Source organism: Pteropus medius, unplaced genomic scaffold, assembly GCF_902729225.1.
Source record: "Pteropus medius unplaced genomic scaffold, Ma_sr-lr_union100, whole genome shotgun sequence".
Lineage (NCBI taxonomy): Eukaryota > Metazoa > Chordata > Mammalia > Chiroptera > Pteropodidae > Pteropus > Pteropus medius.
This window is the reverse complement of record NW_024346062.1, coordinates 14,557,819-14,582,063: the sequence shown is the minus strand read 5'-3', so window position 1 is coordinate 14,582,063 and position 24,245 is coordinate 14,557,819. Positions and strand designations below refer to the sequence as shown.

General features: G+C 39.4%; 2 protein-coding genes across 3 annotated transcripts in view; one reads left to right on the top strand and one right to left on the bottom strand.

Annotated features, from left to right (window-relative positions):
• Positions 1-523: 523 nt before the first annotated feature.
• Positions 524-6,244, bottom strand: LOC120612596 (arf-GAP with GTPase, ANK repeat and PH domain-containing protein 2-like). The gene is made up of 3 exons (XM_039875187.1): positions 6,221-6,244; positions 3,308-3,920; positions 524-1,523 (listed from the first exon to the last, which is right to left on the bottom strand). The coding sequence occupies exons 1-3, from the start codon at positions 6,242-6,244 to the stop codon at positions 1,486-1,488; spliced, it is 675 nt and encodes a 224-aa protein (XP_039731121.1). The 3' UTR covers positions 524-1,485.
• Positions 3,436-24,245, top strand: part of ERAP1 (endoplasmic reticulum aminopeptidase 1) — a 31,834-nt gene continuing 11,024 nt past the window's right edge. The window contains exons 1-12 of one of the 2 annotated variants that reach the window (XM_039875151.1): positions 3,436-3,564; positions 8,719-9,259; positions 11,023-11,161; positions 13,713-13,847; positions 16,058-16,178; positions 16,896-17,050; positions 17,398-17,511; positions 18,687-18,818; positions 20,828-20,959; positions 21,099-21,170; positions 22,461-22,615; positions 24,134-24,213. In XM_039875151.1, coding sequence (XP_039731085.1) covers positions 8,733-9,259; positions 11,023-11,161; positions 13,713-13,847; positions 16,058-16,178; positions 16,896-17,050; positions 17,398-17,511; positions 18,687-18,818; positions 20,828-20,959; positions 21,099-21,170; positions 22,461-22,615; positions 24,134-24,213 — 1,762 coding nt within the window. In that variant the 5' untranslated portion in view covers positions 3,436-3,564; positions 8,719-8,732. Of the gene's footprint in view, positions 3,593-8,718; positions 9,260-11,022; positions 11,162-13,712; positions 13,848-16,057; positions 16,179-16,895; positions 17,051-17,397; positions 17,512-18,686; positions 18,819-20,827; positions 20,960-21,098; positions 21,171-22,460; positions 22,616-24,133; positions 24,214-24,245 lie in introns of both variants that reach the window. The other variant, XM_039875150.1, reaches the window with a different exon arrangement.

The window sequence follows — 24,245 nt, the reverse complement described above, 5'->3', positions numbered from 1 at the left end:
TACATCTTTGGCTGATCCACCTGCTCAGTCCTAGATGCTTTCCCTCCTCATAATATTGGTGAGTAATGGATACCAGCCAAGATTCTCAAACTTCCATCCTGAGATGGATTTGGGTTAGCCCTGCTTCTGGAGCTGGTTAGTTCTTTGGATCTCTCCAGTTTTTTTCTCAATTATTCCTTCATCAATTATTTTCCTGATCTATATATCCTTCTCTGCCTCAAGGACATAGACTGTTCACATCCTTTGGTTAAAATAACAGAAATATCTTCAGTGCGCAGTAACACTGATGTGGCAGGCAGAATCTTCCATCCTTCCTCAGTATGTGAGAGAGCATGAGAATTGTTTGATAGCATGAGGCTGTGGTTCTTTAGGAAAAAACAGGAGACAAATCTATTTTTTCATCCCAATATTCTAATTATTCCTTTTTGCATATACAAAATTATACTCACTCCTGGCTGGATAACTCATTCTTTGTGCAGTTGCTGTGGCAGAGGGTGACATAGACAAGATAAAGCATGAATACTAGGTTTTCTGAAGCAAGATTTGCTTTAATGTTTAGTTTGACAATATCAGGTAAACTCTAATATCTCAAATAATATAGGCACAGGGCTGGATTTTATAAAAACTTGACATGATTCATCTAGACATTTGTGAGATTGCTTTGAAACAACAGAGCCTTACTGACTGTGATACTTTACATCTTTAATAGATTCATGGTTTTCTCTTGTGTGTCATAGATAATTTTTATATAACTAAGCTATGATTTTCCAGTAGATAAATGGGCAATGAGCATAAACATATAATTCTCAAAAGAGGAAATAAGTAAAAACATCTAATCAACATGTTTAATCTGCATCAGTCTCATTAGCAATGAAAGAAATGCCAATTTTAAAATATATTATTATGATGATTTACCTTCTTACTGAAATGAGCAAAGGGAACAGCAATAGGAATACAGAGTGATAAGGAGGGAGGGAAGAGGACCCACTCTCCCCTCGATTCTATCAGGCTGCAAGAACTGGAGACATGCTCAGGTTACCTTAGGTGGCAGTTTATCTAACAGATGTCTGAGGAGGGAGGGAAAACGAGAAACATGTGATCAGTCCTCCAGTCTCCCAGAATTCTCTGCAGGACCCAGCAGTCCCAAAAGCCTGACAGCAGGTTTGGCCACTTGGTAAGAAATCTAGTTTTTTCCACGAAGCTTGCACCCATTGCTTCCTTCTTTAGTGCTTGCCATAAGGGTGACTCAGGACTCTTTCCGAAGCCTGACTCAAACTGGCTAAATTGAGAAATGAATTCATTGGTTCTCTTGACTGGAAAGTCCAAGAGTTGGACTTGCTCAGGACAGCTGGATCCGAGGACTTCAGTGAGGTTACTCCTTCTGTCTCTGTCTCTGTCTCTGTCACCTCTGCTTTCCTGTGAATTAGCTTAACTTTAGAGCAGGCTCTCTCCCTGTGGTGTCTCCTGGTAGGTCACTTTCCATCTTCAAATCCTCACTCTAGAAAAATTGAGCTCCAAGATAACTACACAAATACATTGCAAAGATCCAGTAAGAAAGAATATTATGTAAATTTATTTCATAATTTATTAGAATTTATTAGTCGTTATAAGCTCAGTGGTCTGTTTTAGAACAGTCTGTCTTTTAACTTGGCATCTATATCGTCTTTCCTGTTTCTGATTATTAATAAAATAGTATAGATTTTATTGAGCAGAGCTGTCCTGCAATTTGACATATAGGAAAAAAAGGTGTCATCTTCTGTACCAAGAATATCAAGTATGAGGGGCATTGCTATTCCTTTTTAAACTGATATTTAAAAAATTGAGTTCTGGGGCCAAAGGAGCCTGTGGAGGTGTCTCAAGGACCACAGTGTATGTTGGCAGGGAGTGGGGAGGTAGGGGTGTGTGGGGGGCGGGCATTGGGAGGCAGCTGGAAAAGACTGAATGGGTAGGGCTGTTCCACTTAATTGGAGCAGCTCTGCTTTTGTGTGTTTTCTGTATCATGATTCTAAGTAAGATAATATATCAAAAAGGAGTATAGTAATATCAAAATGGCAGCAGCTTTGGGAGCAAAAGGGAAGAAATAAGCCAAGTGCTGATATGAATCGACTAAAAGCTAATGAAGGCAGAACTGATTTGATCAATTAGAGCAAAACTGAACCCCTCTTGATTAAAATCCGGAATCTTTTTAAAAACTGTATTCAAAACTAAAGGAAACTATCGCATTAAAAATATATAAATATAAAAGCAAAGAAATACAAGAGTTTACTGGATAAGAAGCTCTCATGTGAGCAAATTGGGATCACTCACTGACACCTGGAGGCTTTGGAGGCTATAGCTAACCACTGACACCCCTGTCACAATTGTGAAATTACCTGATCCCAATGCCCTGGTTTTTGTTGAATTTTAGTAAACAAACAAACAAACAAAACAAAACAAAACAAAACAAAACAAAACAAAAAACAACTTTCTTTGATCCCACTCTGGTTGGGCCTGGAGACAAGGTGTTAATTTTATATTACAAAATGTCCTTGACTGGAGGGAGTATGCAGAACAAAATATGTTTTTTGAAAGGAAGTATAAGATTAGAGAAAAAAGAATGGAGAAATACTGTTTCAGTGACTTGAAACACTAGTTCTCAAAGAGAAGGAAGGTATGAGGGAAGTGACAGGAGAAAGCCTGGATATAGTAGGAGAAAGTCCCAGAGGGACCACGCACGGCACTCTCACCAACTTGGAGCATTTGGTGAGTATGCACGTTTGTTTTCTTGGCTTGTTACCTCATTTACACTCAACTGTTTAAAGACAAACTTTTTTTGTACATTTTAAACAAGGGGCAGGGTAGAAATGGTTATTTGATTTGAAAAAACGAGACGTTTTAATGTGGGGAGTAGCAAATTTTGGGGGTCCAAATCCCCCTGGGGAGTGGTGGGCAAGTTCCGGGGGCCATCTATAACAATGCTTCTTCCTTTGAGGGGTTTCCTAGTGAAATCCTTTACCCAAAGCCCAGAGGGTTCAGAATTTTTCAGGATCAAAGCATTTGTCTGGGTTCGCGTGCCTTTCCGAGGCAAGCCTAAAGCTCTCAGCCTATTTGCAAAGACGAGATGATGGACACCAGTTGTGTCCAATGGGGGTGGGGCCCGTCCTGGCTTGGTAGGGAAGCGAGCTCCAGTAAGGCCTTGGTCTCCTCCAAAACACCCGCCCTCTCAAGTCTCCAACCGCTGCCACACCAAAGGCCACTAATGAAAAAAATACCCACAGACACACGCAGAGAAAATGATCCACATTCAGAAAGGGGTGCTCCTTCCCACCTGGTCCCCCCTGTATTGCAACCTCACTGCTTCCCTGGTGTGCAGCACTCATTCGTGAATTCCCCTCTTGGGAACGGTGGTCTCCTCCTGCGGAACCATTCCTGGGCCTCCCCTTCCCCAGCTCCGACCTCAGCGGGGCTCCCCGCGCAGCTGCCAGAGGTCGGGCCCACGCGCCCTTAGGGCCCGCCTGCCGCTCCCCCGGTTCCACTTTCACTTTCGGTCCTGGGCCGGAAGAAGCAGGCGGCGGTGGAGCGAGGGTGAGCCGGCGGGGTCCCAGACCCCCAGGTACTGCGTGCCCATGCCCGGTGCGCCCAGCGGGGAGGAGGCTGCCTGGCCGGAGAAGGGCGCATCCGCGGCGTCCCACCAGTCTCCTCCCGGGAGGCCTGGGGCGCGGGGGCAGGGGGGAGGGCTGGCAAACTGCAACGCGTGTCAGGGTGGAGTCGTGGGGCCTCGGCCCAAGTCCAAGGGGAGGGCGGCGGGGTTGGCGGCCGAGCCAGCCTGCCGGGGTCCCTCTCCACCAGAAGTTAGAGAGCACAGGGCCGGCGCGCCTAATTCGAGCGCTCTCTTGGCTACGCCACTTCCTGACAAGCAGCAGCCTCCCTCTGCGCTCCGCCTCGTGGGTGGGTTACTGCCAGCTGCCCCGTCCTCCAGACTCCTAGGAGGGCCAGTTGGAGGGTTGGGTAGGTGGTGGGGTCCAGCAGAGGATGACACCTTGCGAATAGTTGCCAGAGAGATGAACATGGCTTTGGGTTTATTATTGGGCTGGTCGGGGTTGGGAGCGAGATCAGCGTCCGTGTCTTAAGAATCTTCAGTTCTCTCCTTGCTACTGTACTTCTTGCCAGCGATTGTCTGTTTTTATTTCACTCTGGCCCTAGCCGGGTTCTATTGAGATAAAGCTCTCAAGTTTGAGCGAATTCATATTTCCTACCTATTGTTTACCAGCAGTGACAAGTTATTATCTGTGCTTTTAAATTTCATTGTTCAGAACATTTTGGAAGAAAGTCCATTATCTCTCGATGATCGATTTCGTATTCCATAGTGTCCCAATAAAGGGAATGGTGAGCTAACCCAAAACTAGTTGCCCCTCACTTCCTGTGTGAGTGGGAAAAGTCAGAATTACCAAAGGCAGACTAAATAAAGTTTCTAAAGTAAATGGAACTCTTCCTGACTGTAAGTATATTTAGGTACTCTGCTATTATTACACTTTCATTGACAACACTGACTGTGAAAGATGCCTTGGTAAGATCAGGTGCCAAAGAAAAATATTTTTAAAAATTTTAAAGGAATATAATTGTATTAACCAATATTACCCCAATAAACTTAATTTAAAAAAAATTTTTTTAAAGAAGTACAGTCAAGTGCAGGAAAGTCCTTTAAACCCCTGTCTGTACTCTAAATCTGTGTATTCAACTGCCTTCTTGATATTTCCCCTTGGATATCTCATAGACATCAGCACAAATTAAACATACTAGTAAATGAACCCCTGATTCCCTCTCTTTCCTTTTAAATCTTTTCCACGTCGGATCTTTGCCATCAATGTAAAGGGCACCTATGACTACCCAGATGTTCTTTCTAGTAACCTGGCAGCAATCCTGATGCGTTTTTTCTCTTACCTCCCACTTCAGATGTTGAATCCATCCACCTCCCTGTGTCTCTGTGTCTCTGTGTCTCTCCCCTCCCCAGCCCCCTCTCCTTCTCTCTGTTGGCACCACCCCAGTATAAACCACTAACTTACTTTGTCTAGACTACTTTCTAACTGGTCGCTTAGGCTTCACTCTTCACTCTTTCTCCTTTCCAGTTCTCCTTGTTCCACACGGCAACCAGGGTGATTTTCTTAAAGTGTGAACTAGATCCTAAGATCTCCAAGATCAAAACCCTCTGGGTTCTCATTGCCCTTAGGATAGAATCCAAACTTCTTCACTGGCCTTCAAGGCTGCATGGTGGTCTGACCCCTGCTTAACTCTCTAGGTGCATCTTTCCTGCTGCATGCTGTGTGCATCAGGTTCATTGGCTTTCATAACCAGCATTCTCTACTACCTCTGAGCCTGCAAATATGATTGCTGTTCCCTCTGTCTGGGAAACTCTTTTCTTAGCTAACATGAATTTGTCCTTAAAATCTCAGCTGAATATATGAGAACCCCAGTGTACATTGGTGTGTCCTGTTATTCTCTTTCAGTATATGTGTATGCTTTTTCCTTTATAGTTAATCATTGTTGGTAGCTATATATGTGTGTGTATATTTGTGTCAACTTGTTAAAAATCTCTTCCTCACCCCACACCCCACACACATATTGTAAGCTCTTCAAGGTCATGGACCTGTGCTGTCTTGTACTGCTAGTGGCCAGCAAAACTCTTGGCCCTCAATAAATATTTGCGGAATGAGTGATTGAAAATATTTTAACTCAGTCTTCCCAACCATCTGTGAGACAGCTGTTAACTCATATTACACATGAAGAAAATGAAACTGGAATTAAATCACCTGCCCAAGGTCACACAATACAGGGCAGAGTAAGAACTCAAAGCCAGGCTTGCTTTTCTGACTGTAAGCCTTGTACGTGTAGGTGTGTATCAAATAATATATAGTTATGCATTATATACACACATATATAATTAAGGTAGTTATATATGTATGTATATGCATATATGTATTCTGCCATTTATGCTGTCTGTATTACATGTTCCATTGTGGTTTCCTGGCACTGCATCCTCCTTGAGATGCAACCATGTTCTCTTTGGCCCCCTTCCCCCATGGACTCAACCCTGCAAAGTCTTCGATGCAAGGTCCCACTGCCAACCCCTTCAGCAGCCCATGGGCCTTGCTGTCAGCTCAGAACCAGTTGGAATTTTTAGATCTCCCCTTGGCTGTTGGAGAACACTCAGGGACTTTCAGAATCCTCACATGCTTGAACTTACCACCTTCACTGCACTCTCAACCATCTTGTGGCATGGACCACACCCACTAAGCTATTGCCATCAGAAATTCCAAATGGAAGCATCACACAAGTTCTCTTTATGTCTGGTCCCCCAACTTCAAGAGAAACCTACCATTCTCCCCCTGCCCTGAGATTCTGCCTGAGGAGGTAGGGGCAGGAACTCTTTACTATTTTGGTGTTTAATTTTTATTCATTTCCAAATTGTTCCAATCTTCTGTGGCTGGAAGCATCCTTTAGTTGGTTCCTAGACCAAAAAAAAAAAAAATTCAAACAAGCAAGAAACTCAAAAACAAAAAAACCTGTTCTTCCTGTCCTGTCTCTTTTCTGTCTTATTTGGGTGGTGCCTTTTGAAATGGGATTATGGTGTTTCCTGGTTGCCTGTGTCTACTGTGTTGGTATTCTTTCTGTTCAGCCTGTGGATCTGCTGTATGGGGAGGGGGAGGTAGGTGCCTTTAACTATGTTTGGTCAGGATGGAAAATGAGGGGTCAGGAAAGCATGTCAGTAATTACCTTGAACTAGTATCCCCCCACGCAGGTCTCAAGGGATAAAACCAGGGTTTAGCAAGGATTACCTAGTAGTTCTCAATCTGGCTCTTCAATAGAATTTCTGGGAAGTTTTAAAAAAAAATTATGATGCTTTGACCTCATCCTCATAGATTATTGTTTAATTGTTCTAGAGAGGGATCCAGGCAATAGTTATTTTTAAAGTTTCCTAGATGACATCAATATGGAGCCAGAGTTGAAAACCACTGACATGGAGGGAGAATCTCATGTACCACGATTATTTTGAGGGATCCACATTGCATTACTACTCCTCTCATCTGATCCAAATGTCCAGGAGCTAGAGGAGCTTGAGGGAATTAGGGACAATTCCCTGGGCTCACCTGGCAGGGACCTGTCCTGGAAAACACCCATTAGAAAAATGTCTTTGTCTTAAGAGAGAGAAAGAAGTTGTCTAGGTTCTCGGGGCATGGATTGCCAACTCTCTTGAAATTCACATTCCTTTTGTGTCCTGTGGCCTTTAAAATAAAGTGCAAAACAGGGTATGCAGCATGACTCTCAGCATGCTTTGAGCGTAGTCTTGTAGTCACTTGCCTCCTTGCTTTTTGAATCATGTTCTGTCATGTTCTGCTGGGGTTCCCTTCTGTCCACATTGGTTGCCCGAACAGCCCCCTACTTTCTCCCTTTGTGCTTAAGCTCTTTCCCAGCTTTGCTCCACTTAGTATGGTTTTAGTGCTCTCCCTTTGTTTCCAGATCTGACCTAATCTTGCAGACCCTACTCAAATGCTGGTCTTGCATGGTAGCATCCCAGAGTCACTTCAGCCAAAATCGCTCTCCCTTTAGAAATATCATTCCATTCGCACTCTTTTTTATCATTCTTCTTAAAACACCCCACACTTTTTCTGTTCTGTCTCGTTATTTGTATATGAATGTTTTTTGCCCTTCCAGGTTTTGAAGTTCTTGATTGTGGGATTTGTGTCTTGTGTATTATTATATCCTGCACAATGCTCAGCACATGGCCTCCTATGTAGCAGGTATTCAACACATTTGTCAGATTGATTGTAAGAGAGAATCCAGGTGACTGTTGTGTTTGTACACATAATCATGAAAATCACCATAAACTGTTTAAGTAATTCCTAGCTAAATAAATATTAAATTAACTTTTGGAATGACAATTTGACAAAGTTACTGATGTTTCTAAAGGTTACCGTTATGGATACTTGCTTCCCCATCCCACCCCCCATTGTTACTCTGCATCTTTGTCACCTTGGTATACTTCTTTTGTTTTAGAAATTCTAGATTTGATGGGTGGAAAGCAAGGCTTGTTCCCTACTGCAGAAGCTGCAAAGTCCAGATTCTTGCTTTCACTACCTCTCTGCCTGGTAGTATGGACACCTTACCTTGGCTCGGACAATCAGAGTACAAAGTTGGGACTCTGACGCTGAAACAAGTAATGTAAATTAGCAGGGGCCAGTGGAGAACTCATTCTAGAGGGGCCTGTGGTGGTGTCAGCATCTGATCTCCAGGGCAATAGGGCAGCATCCTCTAAGGTCCAGTGTGGGTGGGGAGTGGTCACCTGGTCGGATGTTTCTCTGATGTGGTACTGGCTGTGCATCTTTGCCTTTTTATGGACCTGGTTACCCAAATGTCCTGGTAACTCTGTGACCTATTTAATGAGCTATTCAGGATCCTCAGCCAGAGCTTGCTTTGTTACTTTCAACCAAGAACCCTACTGATAACATTAATTTTAATTTTGAAAACTGATGATGCTTTTTAGTAAGTGCCAATGATTTTTGCTAACCATGAACTAACTTCTTCTGTGAATCAATAACATAGGGAAGGTAATTTTAAGTTCGGGAAAAGACCCAGTACCTTTGAAAGTTCGTATCTATATTTGCTAATTCTGGGTGGATACATTCTGAAAGTATGCTGTCTTGATAATATTTTAGTGATTATTATTTTTTTTTTTTGAGGTAGTTTGAGCAAAGAAGATGATATTTCTGCCCGTGAAATGGTCACTTGGAACCATGTCATATCTATTCTCTTCACTGTTGATTCTCTTAACTGCATCAACTTCTTCCTGGTGTCAGGGGACTGAAACTACACCTCCAAAGGCTAGTAATGGAACACCATTTCCTTGGAATAAAATGCGACTTCCCGAGCACATCATCCCAGTTCATTATAATCTCATGATCCACGCAAATCTCACCACTCTGACTTTTGAGGGAACCACAGCAGTAGAAATCACAGTCAACCAGCCTACCAGTGCCATCATCTTGCATAGTAACCACCTGCAAATATCTAAGGCCACCCTCAAGAATGGAGCTGGAGAGAGGCAGTCTGAAGAACCACTGAGAGTCCTGGAATACCCACCTCATGAGCAAATCGCACTTCTGGCTCCCGAGCCTCTGGTTGTTGGGCTCCCATACACAGTTGTCATTGATTATGCTGGCAATCTTTCTGAGAATTTTCATGGATTTTATAAAAGCACCTACAGAACCAAGGAAGGGGAAGTGAGGTATTTTTTTTTTCTTCTTCTTTTTTTAAGCTTCAACTGCCGCCCACACTACATTATTTGAGATGGATTCATTTAGAATTCTGTGGGTTGTTCAATTCTTCCTTTGGTTTTCCTTTTGGATCTTCTTTGCGGAGTTAGAAATGGCAATAGTCTATTTTCCTTGTTTTTTCAATCTTTTTTCATTCTGTTTAACCAATTTTCTTGCTTCCAATTCTATCAGAGTAAATACCTATTTGTTTATTTAATTTTAATTCTCTTGGTCTATGTATTAGTTTCCTAGGGCTGCTGTAACAAAGTACCATAAACTGGGTGGCTTAAAACACCAGAAATTTATTGTCTAACAGTTCTGGAGGCTTGAAGCCCAGAATCAAGGTGTGAGCAGGCCTATGCTTTCTCTGAGTAGAATTCTCTCTTGCCTCTTCCTAGCTTGTGGTAGCCATTGTTCCTTGGTATTCTTTGTCTTGAAGCTACATCAGTCCAGTCTCTGCCTCTGTTAGCACATGGCCATTCTCCAAATTGCCCTCTTCTTATAAGGACCCCAGTTATATTGGATTAGGGCCCAACCTGATGGCTTCATCTTAGGTTGATTATATCTGCAAAGACCCTGTTTCCCAATATTTCACATTCACAGATACCAGGGATTAAGATTTCAATATATCTTTTTAGAGGACACAATTCAATCCAGAACAAGAAATAGTTTCCATAGAGGAAATACTTTTCTCACAGTGAAAACTTTATTAGGGATCCACACTTGTCTTGCTTTAGTTCTGTTTTTAAGGAGGTAATTTATTTGGGGAGATATTGTACTGAATTTTAAAATATAATTTTATTTGTTAATAGATTACACTACTTATTTTTCTGAGTTCATATTATTTTTTTTGAGGTTAAAAAAAGTCAGATGCTACCAAAAAGAATTTTTAAAAAATAAAATTTATCCCTGATAGCTTCTCAAGGTAACCACTACTTGTATTTTAGGGGAACATCCTTCTAGACTTCTCTCTGAATATGCATAGTTTATGTAACTGGAGTTGTTAGGTTTTTTGCTTTATAAGAGAGTTTTAAAATATGTTAATGAGATGTTTTACATAAATGACTATCCCTATACATCATTTTAATGACTTTATCAAAATATATGTTCACTGATTTTTTTAAAATTAATCCTCCATAGATGGAGATTAGGTTGTTTTCAACTTTTCAGCATCTGCAACACTTGGGCGAACATCTTTGTAAATCATTTCTTTGGAATAAATGCCTAGAAGTAAAATTGCTAAGTCGAAGGGTCTATAAATAAATATTTGATATCCCTTGACATATTCCTTACCTCTAACCAATTCTGTGTATTTTTGTTATCTTTTTAGAGACAAAAAGCCAACGGATATCTTTCTTTAATTAACATTAATTATTGAGGAAGTTGAGTAGCTTTTTATATATTTACTATTTGTAAAGATTCTTCTTTTGTGAGTTGCCTTTTTATGACCTGTGCCTGCTATTCCACTTGATTGCTGGGTATATTCTTACTCATTTTAAGAGCTCATTATCTGTTAAAGCTATTAACCCTTTGTCAAATAACTTTTGATCAATTTTGCCAGCTTTTTACTTGTATTTTAACTTTGTTTTTGATAGCTTTGTCATAGAAAAGATATTCTTTACTGGTGAAATCTATAAATCTATGGTAGATTTAAGAATTAACACATACACACACACCTATTTTAGAGTCTTTGGCGCTTCATGCTGTATTTTTATTTCACTTGCTATAATTTTAGGATACTTGCATCAACACAGTTTGAACCTACTGCAGCCAGAATGGCCTTTCCCTGCTTTGATGAACCTGCCTTCAAAGCAAGTTTTTCAGTCAAGATCAGAAGGGAGCCAAGGCACTTTGCCATCTCCAATATGCCATTGGTGAGTCTGAACTCCTGTGCATCTACTCACAGGAAAAATCCATTGATTGGCTGTGACTTGTATTACCCCAGTGATAGTCAACATTCAGGGCACCTGCTTTGTTTGTTTTATTGCCTGACAAATTGCTAACTTTTCTTTTTCATTTTCAACTCATGCTTTTGTTTCAAGCAACAATTTATTTGTAGTCATAGAAAAAATTATCCCTAAAAACATGCAAAATTTCAGTTATGAGTGACATTGTAGGCCATCAATGCTGATAGGAGGGACTTTTTATAAGGAATTCAGGTCAGGTTTAAATGTGAACACCCTTCACGAAACACTTTCACCTTCATTTTCTCATATAATCTTTTAAAACGACTTTGAAAAGAAAGCTTTGTCGAATAAGGCCATATTTCTAGTATATAGTGTTTTTTTTTGTTTTATAATTTCTATATACTAATATTAACTATATAATTTAACCATTTGCATGAAATTGGGCAGACAGAAAAAGGAAAAAACTGATCTTTTCAGAATATTATGGTACTAAAGGTTAAGTAATGATAGGTAGCTCAGTTTCCTTTAAAGAAACCATTGTTCTCCAATTTCAAAGCAGCTGTGGACAGTGTTTCCTCTGAATTTGGTGAGAAGATGACTGTGCCAAATGAATAAAACTCAGTAAATGCCATTATTTTATGATTGCGGTGGCTTAGAAAAAACATCAGCTGAGTTCATTCTGCAATGGAAGCATATCAGCTCTTGAAGCACACGCGTCCTTTGTTCAGAGAGGCTCACTGTGGATGAGGCTCGGGGTGGACTAGGCTTTCCCCAGAGTCCTGAAGGCTGTTCCGCCTCATCCCCGTGCAATATCTTCTCGTGAAGGGACCCAGAGCACTACAGACCGGCCTCTAGTACTTCTCGACCTTTGAAACTCGATATCCCCCACTAAATACCTTAAGGATCCCTTCCTCAAACAAGATTCCAACAGGCCCCCTAGAGGGCCGTCCCCTGTGAAAAGAGTCCTTCTGCAGATTCCTGTCAGACAAGAACTTTTGTCTTCCCACTACCGTATTTATATGTAAAAAGATGAGAAACAATTGCCATTTTGCTAATACAAATCCGAGATAGAGAACAGACTTTCTTAAATTATGGTTCTCTCCCCCAGTATTATGGTATTGCTTCCCTGGAATGGGAGTAAGTCTGTAATTAGGAAATTACAGTCTTAGGAGAATAAAGGAACAAGGAGAGACTGAGGGAACAAGATCGGTGGAGAAATTCATAGGCTTGCAGGGGGAAGGCCAGGAGCTCCAGAGGCTTCACGAAGTTACTGGAGTCTAATTCAATGGATATACAGGACGTACTTGTTGAGAATAGGAAAACCTCTAACATAATCTTGCCCCTTGGACAGGAAAGCCCTCACCTTGGCAAAACAGGTGTGGCCTGAACTCAGGCCGCAGACATGGAGTTGAGGGGATGAGCAATGGATTCTCAAAGGATCTTTTTGGAGGCAGAAAAGAAAATATACGATTGGAAGATATAAGTGTTTGGGGCAGGAGTTGATCACACTTAAATTTGAATCAGTTTAATTAGTTTACTTTCCTAATAATTAGCACAACTTCAGGAATGGAAATTTTGGTTAAAGGGGGCAGAGGGCATTTTAAAAAGAAAAGTTAATTTTAGCTCCTTCAAGTGTAAACTCAGGTTGGCTATCAGAGTTAGAGTTTGAATGACCAGTGGATCACCAGCTGGTGGGTATTAAGAAGGACCAGGGTACAGAAATAGAGGTGGAAATTAGATTACAAGAAATACGCATGTGTTAACAATGGATCCCCAGGCTAGTTTTGGAGGGTCCTTTCTTAGGGATCCTGCCCCAGTGCCTTATGTTAGCTGAGGTATTGGATTTTCTTCTTTGAGAGCAGACCTCTTAGATTGTACCTCCATCACCACCACCCTACTCTGCAAGGCTGCTTCCTGGTTGAACTTAAAAGCTGATTCCAATGAAGCAAATCAAAGTTCGGAGGAGCTTTGCAGGGTCGGGACCAGGTATGGGTTACTTTCAATTGTTTGGAAAACAGAAGCTCTTTTTAGGTTGCATATGGTTACTGCATAATTAAATTAGATATTGCAGTTGCAGATAATTCTCATACTTGTATTTAAGGGAAGTGGACTACATCTTGGCAAAACCAGCAATCTCAGTTTTGCTTTGTCCCATTCATATTCTCCATCCCCATGTACCAAATATGAGTCAGTTTACAGTTATCTGGATTATTTAAAAGAAATTAAGTGGTAATGGTCGCACAACTTTGTGAATATAATAAAAAGCTTGTGAATTGTGTACTTTAAAATGGCGAATTTTATGGTATATGAATTATATCTCAGTAAAAAACAATTGAAGAGTTGGGCCTTGATACCTAAATTACAATCAGATATTGGATAGAGACGTTTTAAAATAATTATACAAATGTCATGCCACATACTTTTAATATTATACCTGGTAGATAGGAAATCTCTATAAAATGTTTTCGATATATTAGATAATTGAATTAGTTGATAATTTAAGTTATTCTAATTTTAGGTTAAATCCGTGATTGTTGCTGAAGGACTCATAGAAGACCATTTTGATGTCACTGTGAAGATGAGCACTTACCTGGTGGCCTTCATTATTTCAGATTTTAAGTCTGTCAGCAAGATGACCAAGAGCGGAGTCAAGGTAAACCTGTGATTGCCATATAGGGTGACCAGCTTGTCCTGGTCTGCCTGGAACTGTCCTGGTTTTAAAACTGGAAGTCTATATCCTGGGAACCCCCTCAGTCCCAGGCAAACCAGGATAGTTGGTCATCCTTTTGCCACAGATGCTCATTCATATATACGGTGAGTTTCTAATAATGAAAACACATGGAGAGGCTTGGCCTGGCCTGAGCCATGGTCCTGGCTCCACTACTAACTGGCTTTCTGACCTTGGCCCTGCTCCCTTGGAACTTATTTATACTTCTTTAAAGTATAAATTGGACTAGATCCTGCAGTGGGTTCTGGTCCCAAAGTTGCTTCTGGCTCTGCAATTTGGAAATGAATGCTACTATCTGAGCAGGAGATTTCTGGCTGAAGGAAGAAAGGAAGATAGAGCAGTCTGCTTAGGGTATTAAATGGCTCTGGGGGGAGCCTTTGGGCCAGGAAATACTGGAGAAAAAGATTTCAAGGAGCACTTGTCCCTTGTCTTTGTACCATTGTGTAGTGAGCAACCTATTCACTGTATGCTGTGGGCTGAATGTAAATAAGTCTTTTTGGCGAGTAGGGACAGGACACTTTATTTGAAGATACCTCATTTATTTGTGCTGGTTTTCACTAAGGCCCGAATAGTTAGGGTTTCTATGCTCACTTGCCTTTTGTTCCTGTAGGGCTGAGGCTTCTTATGCTTGTTGAGAGATCTCTACTTGCCTGGGGATTTGAAGGTGGTCCTTGAGGCTTGGATGTAGGGCGTAGTCTAAATTGAGCAGTGAAACTCAGCTAAAACACTCACTCAATTTGCCAACTATTGTGAATCTTTTATGAGTGATTCTTTTTGTAATGTCTTTTTCATACTGTAATATCGAGGTTTATAATAAGAAATACCTATTTGGTCTTCCTCCAGATTTCGGCACAGAGCTAAAACCCTCAGTTTCCTAAGGGAGTGATTAAGGTGTCTCTTGTTATGTCATTAAGGTGATCTTTGGAAAGTCCTTAGGTAACTTAAGGTTGGGGGCTGGTTTCCAGGAACCAACCTTATGATTGGAGAGTTGGAACTTTCAGTCCCACCCCCTTTACCTCTAGCTGACGATTGAGTTCAACCACTAAAGGTCAATGATTTAATCAATCATGCCTGTGTCCATGCCTCCATAAAAACCTAAAAGGATGGTCTGGAGAGCTTCTGTGTTGGTCAGCATGTGGAGGTGCTGCGAGAGTGGTGTACTAGGAGAGGGCACTGAGGCTCTGCTCTCCTTCCCCATATCTTGTCCTATGTATCTCTTCCATGTGGCTGTTACTGAGTTATATCCTTTTATAGTGAACCAATAATGTAGTAAGTAAACCATTTTTCTGAGTTCTGTGAGCTGCTCTAGCAAATTAATCGAACCCAACTAGGGGGTGTTGAAACCTCCAATTTATATTGGCTTAATTCAGAAGCACAGGTGACAACCTGGACTTGCAACTGGCATCTGAAGTGGGGGGAGGGGACAGTCTTATAGAACTGAACCCTAACCTGTGGAATCTGAAGCTATTTCCAGTTAGTGCCAGAATTGAGTTTAATTGTAGGGTACCCAGCTGGTGTTGAACTGTTTGATGTGCAGGAACCTCCTTCACACACACCCACATCGGGATTGGGTCCCAGAACCCTTTAACATACTAATGTTTTTGGTCCTTTTATATCTTTAAACATATTAAACATACATTTTATATTCTGTCTAGTAATAGTAATGGCTGAAGTGTTTGTGTATCTGGTTCTAGTCTTTGGTTTCTACTGGCTCTTGGTCGTGGTGTCTTGTTCCTTTGTGTATATTGTGATTTATGTCTGTGAACTTTAGTACCTGAGTTGAAGGTGGATTCTTTCACAGAGAATTTTGTTTGCTCTTGTCAGGTGACTGGGGGCACTTACCAGCCTGGGAACCACTTTACATTATTGGCCAGGTTTTGGACCACCTGGTTATTGTGAGCCCAGCTGCTAAATGGCCTGAAGTTTTACTTTTAGCTACAAATTTTCTGAGGAGGTCTCCCATTCTTTCCCATATGGGACCAAGGTTTGAATAAGATTTTTTCCCTTGCAGTCATTTTGGGGAAGGGGGTGGTTATTTCTAGTTCACCCTTATAGTAAGGGTGTGATCAGTCTTCTATATAGTTGAGAGAGGCCACTGGGATATATGAATAACTTTCTTGTACCTTACTCTCCAGGTTTCTGTGTATGCTGTGCCAGACAAGATAAACCAGGCAGATTATGCACTGGATGCTGCAGTGACTCTTCTAGAATTTTACGAGGATTATTTTAGCATTCCATATCCCTTACCCAAACAAGGTAGAGGTTTTGCACAGATATTATAAATTTTGGTATTTAATGACCCCAGTCATTGATTATATCACCCTAATTGGCATCCCTGTGGTTATCTCAGCAGTACCTTGTCATTAAAATCCTGGCAGGTGTCAACCATTGGGTCAATCCTACTCACCCCTGATTTATACAATAAACTTATGATAGTAAAAGCAGATCTTGATGCAGTTCCTGAGGCACAAGGCATGGAAATAATTTGCCTTTGGACTTTAAAGAGAAACTCAACTATACTGCAATTTTTTTATTATCAGCACATACTTGGTGGGAACATAGATGCTCAATAAATTTTTTTGAATGAATAAATTTACACAGAATAAGAAAATCTGCATTTCTTTCTTATAAGACCCCCTTAAAACTATTGTTTGAAGTTTTTAAGTGAATGGGGGTCTTGGGCATTCAAAGTATGGTGGGTTCTTGAGGCAGTTAAGATTATTCAATCCCAAACTCCTTGTCAGAGTTTGAAATGGAGTCTGGAGACCCAAGTCTGACTTTGTCACACAGTAGCAAAGTGACTGAATGAGTCACCAAGCCCCTTTTCTCCATTGTGAAAGGTTCTTCCAGCCTAGAATTCCATGATTCTGCATATGCAGCTTAGATTTTCTTTTGATCTCTGTATCTATTCATTCTGAAAGTTAGTGTGTTTTGGCAATGTGTAGCTTATATTTTTATTGCTTCTTTCCCAAGATCTTGCTGCTATTCCTGACTTTCAGTCTGGTGCTATGGAAAACTGGGGACTGACAACATATAGGGAATCTGCACTATTGTTTGATGCTGAAAAGTCTTCTGCATCCAGTAAGCTTGGCATCACGATGATTGTGTCTCATGAACTCGCCCACCAGGTATAGAGCTCAATCACACTTTTTAAAAAGTGTTGTTTACTGCATCTGTTACCGCTTTTACAGGACATGTGAGGCTATTCAAATATTTTACTGATGATTTCTACTGTCTTTTTTCTGTAGGGAAAATTATTTCTTTAAACATTAAGTCCCATGTTTTATAATGCATGTTGAAAGGTTTTTTTTCTTTTTTACTTTGATAAACTATTATATAAATATATATTGACATCTTTATAACAGATATCACACATAAAAAATGTTTCCTTCTGAAGGCCTTACGTTTATGGCTGGGTATGTAATCCAATCTCTATAGACACGTGTGAATAATCTGAGTAATGTTTTCCTTTCAGTGGTTTGGGAATCTGGTCACCATGGAATGGTGGAATGATCTTTGGCTAAACGAAGGATTTGCCAAGTTTATGGAGTTCGTATCTGTCAGTGTGACTCATCCAGAACTGAAAGTTGTAAGAAGTAGTATTTTTTTACATTTTAGGTTAATCCGTTGTTTTATTCAGTGTTGCTGGAAAATATTTACTGATCTTTGATTATAGAATTTGTAGATTAATAACTTCCTTAGGAGTTTAGATGTGAATTGTTTTCAAAATGCTAGAGAACTTTAAAGACATATCTCAAAGGCTAATTTCCAAACTGGATTGTGAATCTATGATTGTTATCAAATTGAGTGTTAAATTTTGTCCTCCCTTAATAATCAGAGCAATAGAAATAATTACAGCCTCTCTGTTCCATATCATTTTCCCAACCTCCAGGCTACTCACTGAAGAAATATTAGGTACAGATTCTTATTATTTCAGTAGAGAATCCTACTTGCCAAATCAAATGGATTATGCTTAATTAGGGTAACTGCTCATTTGATTGTATATGAACCTAGAATCTATATGGGCCACAGATTTAATGCTTTGGAACCTCTACATGTTTATTTTAAAAATCATGTATTTAACTTGTGAAAATCACATGCAGTAAAATTCTAAAAACTGCGTAAACTATGTAAAAAAAAAAACCTTACTATAATGACTTTGATTTATGCATATTCATTTTTTCAACTTTCATCTTCTTGTATGCATAATTGAGTTATATGTACTTATAATGTACATATAATTATTATACTACAATGGATCATAAATATTTTTCTATGTCTCTACATAATCTTTAAAAATGATTATGTAAGTATATTATTCTGTTGAATCATATGCCCTAAACAGGTTATAATTGGAATTTGTTCTTCCATTTTTTTCTTTGACTACACAGTTTTAAAGCTAAATTCCTTTGCTTTAAAATAGTATAAATGATGATTGGAGATGTTGAAATCACTATACATTTTAGTTTCTTGGTTTGTTGCTGTTTATCTATAGGCATAATGGTTTTTAAGTTAATATGAAATTTAAAGTAGTAAATATTTAAGATAAAAGAAACCTAAAATGTTTACCTAAAGTCATTGTTTCTTGGATGCTCTTTAGAAGACAAATTTTATTTCATTATGTAAATTCTATAAATATGGAATACATTGGACCAGAAGTTTGAAGTATAAACATATAACCCTAGATCAAACCTCTATCCTTTCATGTTTTTCATCTAAATATAAATCATAGGTGATATTGTCTTTTTTTGTGTGTCTCAATAGGAAGATTATTTCTTTGGCAAGTGTTTTAATGCAATGGAAGTAGATGCATTGAATTCCTCACACCCTGTGTCCACACCTGTAGAGAATCCTGCTCAGATTCGGGAGATGTTTGATGATGTTTCTTATGAAAAGGTAAAAATGGATTATAAGGGTGCAGTTTGGACACTAAACTTATAAATACTGGGATAGAGAGGTTATAGACAGTGTTGTGGAGTGACTTTCCCTTCATAAGAAGCACCCCAGAAGGAATGCCTTCTATTCTGACCAGTGCTGGCTGGAGTTCACTCATTTAGGTCTAATTTGCAATTTGGCTCATAATCTAAAGTCAATTCTTCATTTACTCTGTCATAAATTGAAAATTCATGCCTACAAGAACCCTGCCTTTTATTTATTGTTCAACAAATCTGTATTGAGCATTGATTTTATACTAGGCAAAAATTCTTGCCCTTGTGTAGCTTATCTTTCAGTGCCTTCAGGAATGGTTTGTATTGTTTAACTTGGGTCCCCAGACCCTGGGCGAAGTCACTGTGGAAAACAGTATGGGGTTCCTCAAAAAATTAAAAATGGAACTATCGTATGTTCCAGCAATTCTACTTCATTTCCAAAGGAAATGAAGACACTAACTCCACATTGCAACGTTACTTACAATAGCCAAGATATGAAAACAACCTAAATGTCCATTGATGGGTGACTGGATAAAGGGTGTATGGTGTGTATATATACGCAATGGAATATTATTCAGCCACAAAGAATGAAGCCTTTCCATTTGTGACAACATGGATGGACTTTGAGGATATTATGCTAAGTGAAATAAGTGAGAGACAAATATTATGATCTCACTTATATGTGGACTATTAAAAAAAATAAGCTCATAGACACAGAACAGATGGGTGGTTGCCAGATGCAGGTCATGGGAGGTAGGCAAAATGGGTGAAGGAAATCAGAAGGTACAAACTCCTACTATAAAAGTCATGGGTTTGTAATGTATAGCATGATGACTAGTTAATGAAGAATGACATGTTTGAAAGTTGCTAAGAGAATAGATCTTGAGGATCTTAAGATCTTATCACAAGGAAAAAATTTGTAAGTATATGTTGACAGATGTGAACTAGACGTATGGTCATCATTTTGCAATAGGTACAAATATTTAATCATGTACACCTGAAACTAATGTTATATGTCAGTTATATCTCAATAAAATGAAAGTATCAATCTTATTAGCAGGTATATGCACTTCCTGTAGACATTCAGGATCCAGGCTTTGCCTGTCTTGTGACCCCACCATCCTCTGCAGCCAGAGAGAGAGAGAGAGACTACCTCTACCCTGAGGGAACCTAAGAAATTCCCCCAGAAAGGAGACTTCAAGTTATATCTTAAAAGATAAATTGAGGATTTCTCAAAAAGAAGTAGGAAGGGATTTCTAGGAAGAAGGAATCATAATTTCTTAGAAAAAGATGATTTAAAAGAAGGTGGTATGTTAAAAGAGGGGAAGAGGGAAAGAGAAAGGAAATTCCTGACGCTTAGAAATTTCTATTTAAATAGAAATTTAAATAGGGGGAAAATATCAAAGAGCAATTTTCTTAACTTTGGACTACTTCATTATGTCACCACTCTGGCCATTGGAGATATTTGAATGTGTGACCCACAATCAACAGTAATGAGAGAGGGGAAAAGAGCTCTTAACACTGGAATACAGAATATCTTGCTCCCTTTTTCATTGCTGCTCTTGCCCTCCCAGTCCTCTGTGCTCCAGGCTGCCTGGGCTCCACCATTCCTTAGCCGGTACTCACCGCTGCTTTCACCTCTTCTTGTACCAACTCCCCTGACTCCCGTCCCGGAGTGGCCACGTGGTGATTCAAGGTCCACTCACCTGTGAATAATGGGAGCTGGTAGACAGTGTTAGTTTGTCTCACAGGAAGGCTTGGTTATTGATAGAAAATAGCAGTCCTCAGAGGATTAAGACTAAATAGTCATGTTCTCTCCCATGGCTCATCAGGACAAAGTTTAACTCACTTTCTCTAGTTGTTTTTAATCGCCATTTAAAATGTTTCACACTAAAAGAATTATTCCACAATAGAGTGTGATGGTTGACTAGATCAAATCTAAGCCATAGCTAATACTTATTTATATTGTCTTTTCAGGGAGCTTGTATTTTGAATATGCTAAGGGATTATCTTGGTGCCGAGGCATTTAAAAATGGTATTATACAGTACCTCCAGAAGTATAGCTATAAAAACACAAAAAACGAGGACCTGTGGAATAGTATGGCAAGTGTGAGTATGTTTTTGTGTATTTCTACGTTTGGAATTGACAGGCTTATGATTTTTTTTCTGCATGGTATTAATCCTTCTGAGAAGAACCATGAATGTTTTCTACAGAATTGAGAGTGATGTATATATTTTTGCTTTTTAGATTTGCCCTACAGATAGCGCACAGAGGATGGATGGCTTTTGCTCTAGAAGTCATCGTTCATCCTTGTCCTCAGTAAGTTTTTCCATCTGTACACATTACCCCTCAGCACATGCTTTTACTCCATAACCTTTGAAGGATGGCTCTGTGCCAGTCTTTCTGAGGTCCTTGATTATATCACTCTCACCCTAGATAAGACTGTGTTTAAACTCTGCCAGACTGACAACCTTTATCAATTTTTCTTAAAAATTATCTACACAAGGGAGCTGCACAGCCTTCTTTGGTAACATGTCTAATTGACACTAGTTTCTTCAGCTTCACTCTCTGTAAAGCAGTGAATTTATGACACGTTTCTGTGGGAGGTTAGGGCTGTATCAGTCGGGGTATGTCAATTGTTTTCATAGCTCTTTATTTGTGAAAAAAAATGACAGTGAGAATTCTTGAGCACTTACTATGTATCAGGCACATACTAAGCACTTATGTGTGTGATCTCCACCACTTTTCACAATAAACCTATGAATAGGGTACTGTTATCCCTATTTTTACAGATGAGAATGAGAAATCCAAAGGCATATGGTTAGTAAATTTCAGAGTGGGGATATGAATTTAGATCTAACTCGTGTTTTTAATGAATCAGCTGTAAAGAATTCATAACATCTTAGTTACAAAACAGTCTGAGTCTATCTGGACAAATATTTTCATAGGCAGCTAAGGGATTGTCTAAAGATTTAACAGAATTCTATATTTTTCTTGGCTTTTTTTGTTTTTAGAGATGGTTTTATTCAGTAGTTTCTAGGTTTGTTCTCAAGCATATTTCATCCTTTTACTAGTTCTTAAATATTTCCGAAAAGCTTTTTTAGTATCAGACTATATTCTCTTTTGAGTTTGTGACAGTTGAGGGTGGGCCATCTGGGTGTTATCACTTTGGAAGTACAGGCTCATGACTGAACATTTTTTCCCACCTTCCTCGTCTGCGAGCCAGCATAATTACGTAGGTGTTGAACACCTGACCACTTTCCCTTCTCTACTTTCATTCACTCACTCGCATGCCCGCTTTGTGCCTGGTGTCAAGCCCAAGGTATGCCCAGTAGAATCAGATGTATTTATTCTCAAGACATACATATGTAGGGGAAGAGAATGGAAAGTAAACAGCCAGTGCTTTAACAGAGAGCATGCTATAGCTGGAGACAGTAGGGAAAGGGAGTAGGGTCAGGAGGGGTTGGGGAGCAGAAGGAGGGATAAGGAAGAGCTTCACAGAGGAGGTTATCAACTGGTAGCAGCTCTATTAGCACAAGGTTGGGTTCTGTCTCATCTTAGAGTTGGGTCTAAGTGGGTCATGCATTTGCCTTTTTCTGTATAAACCAGCACTGGCAGCAGGAAGGCCTTGATGTGAAGACCATGATGAACACCTGGACACTGCAAAAGGGCTTTCCCCTGATAACCATCACAGTAAGAGGGAGGAATGTACACATGAAGCAAGAGCACTATATGAAAGGAGCTGATGACACTACAGAAACTGGGTAATGATCTTGGAGAAAATCTCATTTTGTTGCCTAGATAACATCTGCTTTGTAGGATAAAAACTTATTTTTGAAATAATGCCCTTTAGTTCTGACACATTTCAATCAAATCTATATTCTATAAAGTTGACTTATATACCACCATCTCCCCAGGAGATTGAAGGTAGCTCTAAACCTTGGTTCATCTCAGTAAAGCTAATGATATATAATTATATTAACATTTTCATGTTTTATAGTTTGATAGGATGGTGATTTCCGGTGACTTGCTTGAAAGCATCTCCAATCTAAGTAATTGCACCTAAATTACAAATAGTACCTGGCATTTGGGTTGGAGCTAGAACAAACATTTAGGTGATTTCTGGGAATTATGGAAGACTCGATTCTCTTCTTTGGAAGTCTAAGTTAAATCCTGAAACTGTTGTCTGCTTAATGCTATGGAAGGACATCACAGGAAATGAGACACTGCAATTTGAACCTAGATGGACACTAGTTAAAGATTTTTTTTATTTTGAAATAATTTTAGACTTATGCAAGCAGAGTACAAAGAATTCCCATATATTCTTTATCCAGCTATATGTTGTTTACCACATTTGCTTTATCATTCTTTCTCACCTTCTTTGTATATTGTTCTATGTCTGTATAGATACAGACATAAAATCTAAAATATCAGAGTTCAAAAAAATGCTCTCTTTATATATCTCTACATTTATGCTATATATATATATATATTTAACTGAGAGAGAGAGTGTGTGTGTGTGTGTGTGTATATATATATATATTTTTTTTTAACTGTTTGAGAGTAAGTTGTGGAAATGATGTTCCTTTACCCCAAAAATACTTCGCTGTAGTATTTCCTAAAAAATAATATTCACTTATATAAGCATAGCACAATATCAGTTATGAAATGAACTTGATACAATACTGTTATCTGATCTACAAACCTTATTCAGATTTTCCCAACTGTCTTAATAATATATTTATAGCAAAAGAAAAAAATCCTGGTTCGGAATTCAGTATTAGGATCACATTGTATTAATTGTCACATTTCTTTAGTCCTTTTTCCTTGAAACTGCTCCTCAGTCTTTGTCTTTCTTGATCTTGACATTTTTGGCAAAAACAGGCCATTTATTTTGCTGAATGTCCTTTGATTTGGGTTTCAGCTGTTTCTTCATGATCAGGTTCAGATTATGCATCCCACTAGGAATTCCCTAGAAACTTTATGTTCTTCGTATATGACATTACTAGTGGCCACAATTTTTAAAATAGGCCCTCTGAACCCCAATCAACCAAACACTATAGGCTGACAGGGCTCACTTGAGCCCAAATTCCTGGCTCTACTCAAGTAACTCAAGAAGGATGCATAGTACTTGGAAAACAGGCTGGGGATGTTTTAATCGCCTGGCTATTGCAGTTTTGGTACCATTCTTTCTTTAGCTAGTGCCTGACACATGACAGGTGATTTAGTGCCTGCTTGTTAAATTGAATCAACAAATGAACCATTATCCTCTGTTCTTTTAGGTATATGTGGCATGTTCCATTAACGTTCATCACCAGCAAATCAGACTCCACCCATAGATTTTTGCTGAAGACAAAAACAGGTAATTTGTTGGGAAGGTAACTAGGTTAATTT

Excerpts from the sequence above, each read along its gene's own strand:
- LOC120612596 (XM_039875187.1), bottom strand. The coding sequence starts at position 6,244 with ATGGTTGAGAGTGCAGTGAAGGTG. Across the intron at positions 3,921-6,220 it reads TTGAGAGTGCAGTGAAGGTG|GCGGAGCGCAGAGGGAGGCT; the intron begins GTAAGTTCAAGC and ends CCCACCCACGAG. Across the intron at positions 1,524-3,307 it reads TGCAATACAGGGGGGACCAG|TTATCTTGGAGCTCAATTTT; the intron begins GTGGGAAGGAGC and ends GTATTTGTGTAG.